We start from the raw sequence: 11,647 nt of genomic DNA, 5'->3' as shown, positions 1-11,647 counted from the left end.
GTGTATAAGAACTGTTTACAATTATGAATTTCACTTCCAAGCACTATTTTTTTTTTTATTGTTTGAACTTTTAAACTAAGAAATTCCTGTAAACTGTATAAGTGTCGCAGCTGATATGCTTTGGCCTTATTTGTCACTCGTAACAATGTATATCTCCTGTCTCGCTCTTCCACTTACCTGAAGCGGGGAGTCTTTCACAAAACAGCAACCCCTGTTTACAGCCATTTTGCACCTGGCAACTATAAATTCTCGTGTCCAATATACATAAAACTATAATTTTGCATCAAAATGAGAAAAAATATAAATGAGTTCAATTAACAGTAATATACCTGTTTACACCTGGCAACACTAACGCTGCGGCCGACTGAGAGCTGGCAACCATTTTTATTTTTTTTAGTTACATCATATTTTGCTTTACAATTATGTAAAATTTGTATCTGTATCATTATATTAATGATATTAAAATTAATTGCAGCTAAATGCAAAGCAAGCCAACCTAACCTAAATTCATTCATGAAATTTTCAAATGAAATAGGCAAGAACAGAACATTTAATTAATAATAATTAATTTAAAAACATATTTTCGCATCAAAATTGGGGTCAAGTTATTGAAGTTTATTTTATTAAAAAAATATATATATGTATAAGGCGAGTTATTCAGTTTGGGATTTAATAAAAACGCTGATGGGCAACAATTTAAAACATTTTGATTGGATTATATACAATATTTATTTTGCATTTTATGTTTTAACATCTCGTTACATATAAGAGATCAATTTAAGAAACTTAAGTATTTTTATTCATTAATTTTAAAAATTGTCACATCTGAAAAATTGGCATAAAATCATGATTCTCCAAGCAAGTTCAAAACTTACGATAACAATTAACTTTTACACTATAGGATTTTATTAATTTCAAAAAGAACTGTTCCGAATATATAAATTCTACAGGAATAATTCTCATATACGCTATACCTGGTCGGTACATGAATAGTTGTTAAGCACTAAATCAATCTAATTCTCCTGGATGCAGTAAGGATTTATCAACTTGGGCGTAATTGAATTGCTCCTCTAAATCCTGTGTGATATCACAGAGCTTGACCTCTGGTGTAGTATCGTCCAATTCATTGACTGAATTCACAGAATTCTGGTCGCTCAGACTTGAGTCCACTTCCTCCCCATAACAACGTCTTTTGTGATCTGACGGAAATATATGATGGGAATGGTGCTCCACTCTGATGGCTTGCATTGTATTACTGAAACAATACAATCATGAAACACTACTTACCCTTCATACTTTAAGTTAAGCTACAAAAGATCTCAAAAGGTACATATACATTTCTGTACCTATAGACTTATTATTTACATACCTACTGACAGTGTTGCTGATACATAGACAAAAAGAAGAGCAGTAATTAAAAGAACAAAAAGAAAAAAATATCCTTAACAATATATATTTATTATGTAAAAACAATTCAATAACATCAGTTATAAAATTTTAATTACCTAGTCTTCCTCAAGATTGGTTTTCCCATATCAACTTGAAGTTCTAGTGAGTATAATTTTGCCAGCGACTCCAATTTCCCTTTCTCCAGGGGGTCATTAAGACTGGCCAGCTTCAGTTCCGTTTGGCATGAATCCTGCAGGAACCTGGACAATTGCTCGTTTGCAGCACTCAGTATGAGGAAACCAGGTCTTTCTTCCCGTATTCGCCTGCAACCAGCCCTTATTTCCCTCACTTCAGCTACGTTTCCCATTGACTGCTCACTGTAATAATAATCACTCTGCGGAGACTTCTCGCTCAAGTTCAAATCGCTTGACGACGTTTTCTGTAGAGTGAAATTCGTAACCGCGGTCTGGTTGATGTCCTCCTTGCAAGTTTTCTCCTGGAACGCCTGAAAGGATTGAAGAAATTTCCCATCGGCGTTCTTGCCCGAAGCGCCGGCGTTGATAATATCGCTGAATGTGGAAAACGATGCATGCGGAAGTATTTCCTTGATTTCAACCTCGTCCTCCAGATCTATGACTGTTTTCGAATCGGACATCAAAGTGTCGTCGTCGTTACCGGAATCGACTTTGGCTCTTTTCTTTTTGAACCTATTCTTTGAACTGGACCATCCTATACCCTCTTTCTTCAGTCTTTTGGGCGGTGGCATAGTACTCACGGATTTAGTGCAATTATTGTTCACAGATTTTGATGATTTGAAGGTGAGGCTCTTGTTGAAGACCTTCAGCTCTTCTATTCCAGGCCAGTCTGTCAGTTCGTCGTCTCCCTCCCTGTCGCTATCGTTTGTCACAACACCATCAGAATCGCTACTGCTCAACGAACTGCTCTCATTACCAATATCCATTACAGCGGAGTCATCGAAATTCAACGGGTTCCGTAATGTGTTCGGTGGATGGGACTTATTCAGTATTTTAATCTTCCTGTAATATTTGCTATCAAAGCTATTTTTTCCTGTGCTGGTGGATGGACTGAAAAATGGCGGCAGGTCTGTGATTATTCTATAACCAGAGTGTTTGGATAGCGTGGGTGTACCGTTCTTTGATAGATTCTTGTATACAAAGTTGAAACTTGAACTGCCAGGTAGTGAGTGAGTGCTGGAGAATGATGGTTTCACTTCTTCGCTGTTTTGTGACTTGAGTATGATTTTCCCTGGTTGAAGGACAGATTCCTTTTTCTTTTTCTCTGTGTCATGTTTCTTTGATTTAATGTCGTTCTTGAAAAACGCCGATTTCGACGAACATCCCCCACTAAACGACCTCTCCCGCATCTCACAGCCGTCACCTTTGTCTCTGTGTGACCATTTTCGTTTACCACAAAAAGCGTTCCTGAAAAAAGCGTATAATGAGGGAATATTTAAAAATATATACATATTTTATTCATTGCGTAATGAAAAAAACAAAGATTTGTTCACAAACCTTTCCTGTTTTTTACAGTGACCAAGAGATGCTCCTTGTGACTGTAAAGTAATTGTCACTGGCAAGGCATTAGGCTGAAAATATTTAAAATTACATATTAAGCAATATTTTCGATTATAACTCTAAAACCAAAACAATAAAAATTTTCATAGAGAAATCGTAAATAAAAAAAAAATAAAACAAACAAAATATTCATATAATAAAAAAAATTTAAAAAGATTCTGTCAGAAGTGGGATTCGAACCCACGCCCTCATTGAGGACCAGAACAACTCAACCCGTGTTGTACGGGTAAGGGAACCTTGAGTCTGGCGCCTTAGACCGCTCGGCCATCCTGACATATGAACGCAACACCGAAATACAGTACAAATACTGTCACATTATAAATTATTTTCATTACTCTATAATGTGATTTTCTTATGCAGATTTATTTATTATTACAAAATACGTAATTTTTAATAAATATGTATAATAAAAATCTCTTTTTAAAAACTTATTTTGGTATATCTGCTTGTTTGGTCTTAAAATTTAATTATACAATGTTACACAAGAATAAAAAATATAGATTTTATTCATAGCTGGTCCATACACAATTTTAAGTTCTTGAATATGTTCACAAAACTTCAAAACATATTATTTGTCAACAAAAATTCTGAGGGCAAGCGTACTGTAAATAAAATATGAACTTTGAACCACAATAAGGAGATTGAATAACACATTTTAAATTTAAATTACTGTAATTCGATACTCTCACACATCATTTTAATTAATATCATGCATTGAGCCAAATTATTTATTCATTGTTGCAAATACTGGTGAATAAAAAAATATACAGTAAATGTTTTAATCCATAAAATAAAATTTACAGATAATGTATTAAATGTGTAAAGATATATACAGAAATAAAAATTATTTAACTTATATAATAATTAGGCCTTGATTACACATCGCCCCGTCCCTGTAAAGACAGATTCTTCCAAAAATATTTCTTTGTTTTGTCCTATTTCGATAATAGAAAAAAATTGTTTCAGTTTTAACTGACCTGACATTTATTTGAACTGTAAGCTTACCTCGGTAGCAATGCTTAATATTTCAATCGGTGGTGAGCATTTCCCATCGGTATATTCAACTGGCATTTTCTTATACTTCCGTTTCCTTCTGGCATTCGCTGGACGGGTCGGTGAGAAATTTTCATTGAATGAATCAGATTCAATGTTGCCAATCTGACAGTAGTGTCTACTCTTCAGGTTGGTAGACTTGTGTATGCTGAGATGTGGATCATCAGAGTCGGAGAGAGGTTGAGTGATGAGTGGAGCTTGTGGGGGACTGCTTGAACTGCCATCTTCGACCAGACTTACTGTTACAGCAGCTGCTGTGTAAAACAATGATTTTTTGGATGGTTCTCTAAGCACAATTCAGATTTTTAATAAAGAAATGTTCTATCGGGTGCAATAGTAGTTGTTGTTTTACTTACGAACTCAGGATAAAAATATTTAGTTTCCGTAACTTATAAGTAATACGTTCAATTATGGAAACACAAAAAAAGAAAGTAATGGAATTGTAACAAATTTTTATGTAATAATAATTATTTCGTGTTTATTATTTTTTTTTTTGTATTACGGTCATTTTATTAAGAAAACTAACGCAAGTTCCCAGCGGACCTCGTACGTCTTCGCAGTCCCAGTTTCCGTCTCTCCTGTCTGCCACAATTACTCTCTTCCAGCGCCAGGTTTAAGTCATGAGACAATCTTTCCATGATCTCAAACACTAATACCCATTATCGCTATGAGAAATATGCACGGGCATCTAGAACTTACTATATGACCGGCACTTTGTTTACACTTTTATTTGCCCTACTTCCTAGCGTCCTTTCACAAACTTTATAGAAGATTTTCTAGTGAATTATATTCTCTAGTTATGGTAAAGACTATATTTTTAAGATATTTTATAGTCACGGAACACTGTTCTTCAGTATACAACTTCGAAACTATTGTCCAAGATGAAAAACATTAAAGCAAGTACATACAATTAATAAACAAATAAACTTCTTATTTCTAAAAATTCAATACAATTTTAAATCTATGATGGTGAATGTGAATATATTATTTGTAAACTCGTTGCTTAGTTCTCAACACACACATACAAATTCCAAATAACAAGTTATGCTTATGTTTGCTACATGTAGTATGTGAATTGTGATCACAAAAAAATATTACCCTAAAATAAGGCAAGCACACACGAATGTCAAATGTACCTGTCACTTGTCACTTGAAATGTGAGATTTCATTATTAAAAAGAGAAATCACTATCCAGTTACAATAATTATGACAAATTATAGTTAAAAAATTCCCTTAAAATTTTTTGGTTCCCAAGCTTAGTGCTTGTAATATACAAAATTAATTAATTTCGTTTCTACAGCATAGATAATATACTCTGTAAAATACGTGTTCTTTGGTATATAAGACATTTCTATAATTATTATTTATAAACTAAATTTGAATTATAAACCTTAAAATGATTGTAATATTGACAAAAATAAAAAAAGAAAGTGATAAAGGTAAGTTTCATTACAATTTCTTGTATACAAAAATACAAAAAAGAGTTTGTCAGAAGTGGGATTCGAACCCACGCCCTCATTGAGGACCAGAACAACTCAACCCGTGTTGTACGGGTAAGGGAACCTTGAGTCTGGCGCCTTAGACCGCTCGGCCATCCTGACGATTGAACTACTGGTTGAATTACTGGATAAAAAGACCAGTTGCAAAATATATATCTGATCTTTGTGACGAAACTGTAAATATTAGTATGTACTCCTATAAACAAAATCGAATCAATTATTGAGAAATAATATATGATATAGATTAAATCACTTAAATATTTTATAACATTACTGGTCACTTAAATAAGCATTGTTAAATAAATGTATTTTAATTATATTTCTTCCTTCCATTTTAATCATAATAAACCATATAATTCAACATACGGTATCGGAAATTCTTCAGCATTTAAATTGTAAATCATTGTTTTTATTCCGTTGCGGACTGTAAATAAATACAGCCATAATTATATCTATGTATGTGGAACTGAATTTTTGATTGTGCGCTTTTCGAAAACTATATTATATGTATAAAAAACTGAACATTCCTGGAATTTGAAATCATGCAAATAATATCCGTATAGTTCACTAAATATTGAATTTAATTCGAAATACCATCTATATTAAAATCTTATTTTGTCCCACTTTTTATTTTGTCGATTATATTGAAGTTGCTATTTTAAATGTTAAAAAACTCATCGTAACTTCGGGACATTCAATATGTTCTTCCTAATTGGCCTTTTAAAATAACTTGAAGATAAACACTATCCATAGTTTATTATTAAACCATATAATAAAAAGGCACCGTAATTGAAAAATCCCAAAAAGTTACGACAAGCAGCCATGTAATAGTTGTAGACTTCGCTGGGTATAAAAGCATAATATAATCCGTAAGGCAGAGATAAATTATAATTTGTAAATTAAATAACGCCGTTCTGTTCAAAGTGAAGATTTGAAGAAAACTTAGGTCTCTTTATTTATTTAAACTAAATATGTTTTTCTATGTGTATTTGCTCAACTTCTGAGTGCTCGTATAATCAAAAAGAGTGTATTCTACCAAAAAGCACCGTTATAAAAATTCTGTAAATTAAACAATATTAATTTAAGACAAGAATTTTCATGATTAAAAGTAAATAATAAATCATCAGATATTAAAAGTCGTTATAATACGTTATGGAAAGAATGTAACTATTCCATTCTCAATAAAAAATAAGTATGATTAATGATTATAATAATATCTCTACCTCTCTTATAATAGAAATTATAAATACTAAAATTGTTAAAGGAATTTGTACTATAATTTATATGGTATTTAATATGTTGCGGCTATAATTTATTCTAATTTAGTCTAGAAAAACTTAAAAAATATATCTAATCCAGAATAACGTTATTAAAAAATACTATTTTATAATTATGGATGACAAGTAGATTATTTTTAACTATGACAAATTGTAAATTTCTTTGTAATATTAAATACAATAGTTTATGTTTTCTTTATTATTCTAATTTTTTTTTGGCAATCGTAAATTAATAATTATGTTATTATTTACTACTATTTCTATTAATTAAATAAATAGTAACACTGACGTAAAAAAATAACGGTGGAACTCGGAGGTCAGAATTTCTTCTTGTAGGTCTGTGTTTGTGGTGACCGTTGTTACAAATCTGTCAACTGTCAATTTGTGCGCCAATTTTCGTTAAAGTTAGAAGTTTTAAGTTTACAAATTATTCAGTGCTCTTGGTTCTTAATTGATATTTATAATAGGTACGTATTGTAATATTTAATTCTTTTCTCAAAATATTTTTTTAAAATAAGACATAAGATGAAATCATCTAGTCATAAACAAAATATTAACGGAATTTTATTATGCTTGCTGGTGTGAGCAAACAAAAATACTTTTTAGACATTGGGTATTTATTATTATATTTGAACTAGATTCCAGTTATACTTAAAGGATAAAGATTAATACAGTCAACTAACGATTCATACTATTTTATTTTCTCTTTGATCTGCTTAACTTATGTGGTCGTGTTGTAAGTCTGCCGCCAAACTTCGTGAGCATCTTAAGTTATAAACACAATTCAGGTCAGTTTGAAGTACATTACAATCGCTGATGGCACAAATCATTAATTAACATCCGTTTCACTTCTGCTTCTTATCACTAAATATTTTCGTCATTAGTATTGCTGCAATCAAATATTTGTACATAATTTTTTTGTAATTGATTTTTAATGGTTCTCAAAAGGGATTCTATAAAAACTAATGCACTTTTAACAAAATATTAAGGTTATCAAAATTTTATAATAATTTTAATATATATAAAAAATACATATAAATTGATTAAGATAAAATAAGTTATTTAAAACCATTAAAACTTTTATGTGCAATATATTCATATATGTATAAATATAATTATAACAATATAGCTATATTTTGCAATATAAAATAATTAATTTGGTATTGTTGTTAATTTAGTAACAGGAACTTAAACTTTCATCCGAGCTATCTTAGAAGTTTAAAAGACAATCAGAAACTTACTTTCTCTCTGTGCTGTTATTACTAATAGTACTTTATACTTTCCTCTAATCTAATAACATTTATTTAGCTATCTTGTCATATCCTAAATAACTTTGCCTTTCAGTTAGCTCAAGTAACAAATAAGTAGAGCTACATATTAAAATCATGTCATACCACAAATTTAATAAGTCCATAAATATATACCATACAAATATACATTCATTTAAGCTTATTTCACATTAACTATTATAATACCTCATAGTTTTATGCTTATATTAACAAATTTGGCCATCATTTTTTAAATATCAACCCTAACAAATCTTCAAAGCACTCTAGATGGAAGCTTCACCTGAAGTGCCGCGTCGCACACGCGCTGCTTTAGCCGAGATACCAGCGAGGCTTGATAGATTAAGAGTGACACCTCTCCGGCCTGTAACCAACACGAGAGAGGCTTCACCCTTGTTGCCTCCGGGTTATCTCAGCCCTGCACCATCACCTGATGAGTTCCTCATTCAGCAGAGAGGTATATATTGCATAATTTAAATTTTAATACAATTTTATTAATATTTTGTACATAATTTCGTGTGTTACATATAGACTATTTTATTGATAGTTTTCAATAGTATAAAAGTATTTAAGCTTATTTTTTATTGCTAATAATTTGTCTTAGTGATACGTGTTCATTTTATTACCAGGTCGTAAACGTCTCCCAGCGACATGGTCTCCAGATATTGATCTCAAGCGTAATTCAACTTTCCACTCAGTAGTACGCACTCCTCCTAAGAATACTGGTAGGAACACTCCTCCAAAACTTGGAGTAACATTGCGTTCAACACCAAGGAAACGTCTTTTATTGGGTGATAACGAACGAGTACCACTAACTCCTGAGAAAATTGATTTCAGCGACATCAGTACGCCACAGAAATTCAAAATTACAAGCCCCTTCAAAGATTCCCCTCCCATCAAAAGATCCCGTCTTGAAAGAACTTTTGACGGAGAGTTCAAAGGCCCTTTGGACACCGCATTGAAAGGCCTTAGCCCCACTCAACTGATACACATGATCAAAAGAATTACACACAAACATCCAGAAGTAGAGAAGGAGATTCGTTCAGATATGCCAATACCAGATCTCACACCATTGGAGGAGAAATTGAGTTATCTGAAATCAAATATCTTTAAAAGTCTACCAACATCTCGTTTGACATCCAAAACTGATTCACCGGCCTACTCTAGAGTTGCGACTCATTTGACAGCTTTCAAAAAATGCCTCGTTGATCAAGGGAAGGTCCTAGTTGAATCCCAACATTGGGAATCTGTCATTAAATATGTTTTCCTTGCTTGGAACTATGTACGTGCCACACCTTTGTGGGATAATCAGCCCCATAACGCACAGCGGAAACAGTGCTTTAAAACTCTTATTAATTTTTGTATGACTGCGCTGAAGAAAGGTACTTTTGATAAGGATTATATGATTGACATTCATGATAAGCTTCAAGGGATAGAATCTGACAGTGAAGATGTCCAATCGTGCCTTAAGTATGTCAACGGACAATTACAGGGTGTTCTTTAAGCTATGAAATATTTGTTTTTTTTAGTTCTTTAGTCATAATTAATGCATTTCATATAAGTCTATATAATTATAATGCTGTGTTAAGTAAATTAATTTTAAAATCAATGTTGTATTTTGAGCACCCTGTACAATTTCTGTACAAAGTCGTCTAATTGAACTTGAGTTTTTTTTTTATAAATAAATAAAAATGTATTGAGCTGTGAGTAACGCCAAATGTTAATGCTTTTTATTTATTGCTTTTTCTCAATTCATCGTGATTAAAATGAAAGTAGAAAATATTTCTATAGCTATGGAATTGTGTAGGTAATTTTTCTTTTATATGATTATTATAATATATTGTAATTTGTAGCAAATTTTTGTATGGTTTAAATTCAAATTTTGTAAGTAGATTTAAAGGAAATTAGTCCATGTTAAAAGACTAGTTAAGAGTTACTTTGGTGTAAGCTTTCGATTGTACGATTAATTATTATCACTTAGTAATTAGTATGAAATTGTCAATTCATGGATGTAACATCTTACTTCTACATGTGCCTTTTAGTGATAAGTTTAAATATTTTTTGACAAATATCCCTCGATATTATTGTACCCAGTTTTAATCATAAGTAATAATAATTTTGAAATAAATTGTGTTCCCAAAATTTTTTTGTTTTATTGACACTTTAGAACATTTAATATGGTTAAGTTATTCAGATGATTTGAAGCATGAACAATTTAAAGACGAGCTAAATATAACTTTCGTACTTAATTTGGATGTGGATAACGAAAGTTTGTCTACAAACACTATTATACAAAGGGTTCTGAAGTTTAAAGACTTGTGTATAAACATATTATATTATCAGTTTATTTAAGATTTAAAAAGTAAATGTTTCTACATATAATTTAATTGAATGGGTTTTTGAAATGGAATTCAGTTTAGGAATCAGTGAAGACGGTTTCTAGAATTGCTTTATAAATGGGAATAAATTCTTTATATTTTTAAAAACTAATTTTTCATTCTTTTTTTTTTTGACAAAATCCTATTTATGTATGTATTCTCGTTACAATATAATCTTAAAAGGAGTGAATTAAAGCCATCAGTCACTTTGTTTGTTTCGGCCAGTTATTGTAGGTCGTGATCAGCTCGTAAAGGGTAAACAATAATACCTCGTAAATCTTCGTGTTCGAATATCTTATTTGTTATTGAAAAATGAAACGATAATCTGACAAGATTACTTTTTTTTGACACTGTCACTTTTGACGTTATGATTTTAAATATTCATAATTCACTGACTCACTCAATAAGGCAGATAATTTTCGTTAGTTTATGTTTTTAGGGTAAAGAAATCGAATTTTATGATAAAAATGTTAATTTAATAACAGTAAATTCAATGAGATTATTAATATAATTGTTAATAAAATATACCTAAATAACTTGTCAACAATAGTAATATTACTTCTCTATAACACTTATAAGTAGATCAGGTACTCCTTAACAAAGAATCTTAATTTAGAAACATTGACATCTTTTCAGTCTTCTTCGATATCAAAAGTTAATTTCTTTGGCTGTATGATAACGGGCCTTCTAACGTAGCGTCTGTTTTGTGTCACTTCCGAAACTTTCGTGGTAGAGGAAAAACTTAAAGAGGAAACTGGTGACTCCATTATTGCATTAATTGGAGGTTCGACAGATGTCGCTTTACTCTTTGAAGAAGATAAATAAGAAGACAGCTCCATTTTCGAAGACATCAACTTCTTTCTAGAGCTGTATGAAATGCTCGTTTTTCTTTTCCTGCTGGCACTGTTGTATTGTTCAATGCGGTCACCTAACATAGCACAGATTTCAGATAGACTCATATCCATTTTGATAAAGTGTGATATACTAATAGGACACGAAAGGAGAATAATAAATATGCAATTATAACACTATTATTTATATTAAAGTCAATATAATTGGAAGGGGTAGCAATTAACTTAACAAGGTATTTATTGATGATTAACATAAATTGGCATCCAAATTGATGATTGTTATAACATGATAGTTATTAGATATAATTAGTTAACTATT

At 31.2% G+C, this 11,647-nt stretch overlaps 2 protein-coding genes and 2 non-coding genes across 12 annotated transcripts; 1 reads left to right on the top strand and 3 right to left on the bottom strand.

The window, feature by feature from the left end:
• Positions 1–704: 704 nt before the first annotated feature.
• LOC116770916 (uncharacterized) lies at positions 705–5,131 on the bottom strand. 4 transcript variants are annotated; one of them, XM_061520919.1, is made up of 5 exons: positions 4,564–5,131; positions 3,990–4,291; positions 2,922–2,995; positions 1,506–2,831; positions 705–1,255 (listed from the first exon to the last, which is right to left on the bottom strand). In XM_061520919.1, the coding sequence occupies exons 1-5, from the start codon at positions 4,673–4,675 to the stop codon at positions 1,009–1,011; spliced, it is 2,061 nt and encodes a 686-aa protein (XP_061376903.1). In that variant the 5' UTR covers positions 4,676–5,131; the 3' UTR covers positions 705–1,008. The 4 variants fall into 4 exon arrangements, with proteins under 4 accessions (XP_061376903.1, XP_061376904.1, XP_061376907.1 ...); XM_061520920.1 differs by having other exon boundaries at positions 3,990–4,288; XM_061520923.1 differs by having other exon boundaries at positions 4,581–5,127.
• On the bottom strand, positions 3,144–3,258 carry Trnal-caa (transfer RNA leucine (anticodon CAA)). Its single transcript has 2 exons — positions 3,221–3,258; positions 3,144–3,188 (listed from the first exon to the last, which is right to left on the bottom strand). It is a non-coding gene; the product is annotated as a tRNA-Leu (tRNA).
• Positions 5,132–5,523: 392 nt separating the features above from the next.
• Trnal-caa (transfer RNA leucine (anticodon CAA)) lies at positions 5,524–5,638 on the bottom strand. Its single transcript has 2 exons — positions 5,601–5,638; positions 5,524–5,568 (listed from the first exon to the last, which is right to left on the bottom strand). It is a non-coding gene; the product is annotated as a tRNA-Leu (tRNA).
• A 1,505-nt stretch (positions 5,639–7,143) lies between these two features.
• On the top strand, positions 7,144–10,241 carry LOC116770767 (uncharacterized). 6 transcript variants are annotated; one of them, XM_032662369.2, is made up of 4 exons: positions 7,155–7,280; positions 7,555–7,601; positions 8,362–8,556; positions 8,729–10,241. In XM_032662369.2, exons 3-4 carry the CDS (start codon positions 8,370–8,372, stop codon positions 9,601–9,603), a joined length of 1,062 nt encoding a protein of 353 aa, XP_032518260.1. In that variant the 5' UTR covers positions 7,155–7,280; positions 7,555–7,601; positions 8,362–8,369; the 3' UTR covers positions 9,604–10,241. The 6 variants fall into 6 exon arrangements, with proteins under 6 accessions (XP_032518261.1, XP_032518260.1, XP_061376931.1 ...); XM_032662370.2 differs by lacking the exon at positions 7,555–7,601 and having other exon boundaries at positions 7,144–7,280; XM_061520947.1 differs by having other exon boundaries at positions 7,555–8,556.
• The last annotated feature ends 1,406 nt before the right edge of the window (positions 10,242–11,647 follow it).

This window comes from Danaus plexippus, chromosome 7, assembly GCF_018135715.1.
Source record: "Danaus plexippus chromosome 7, MEX_DaPlex, whole genome shotgun sequence".
In the NCBI taxonomy this organism is placed as follows: domain Eukaryota; kingdom Metazoa; phylum Arthropoda; class Insecta; order Lepidoptera; family Nymphalidae; genus Danaus; species Danaus plexippus.
This window is presented reverse-complemented; position numbering and strand designations above follow the sequence as displayed.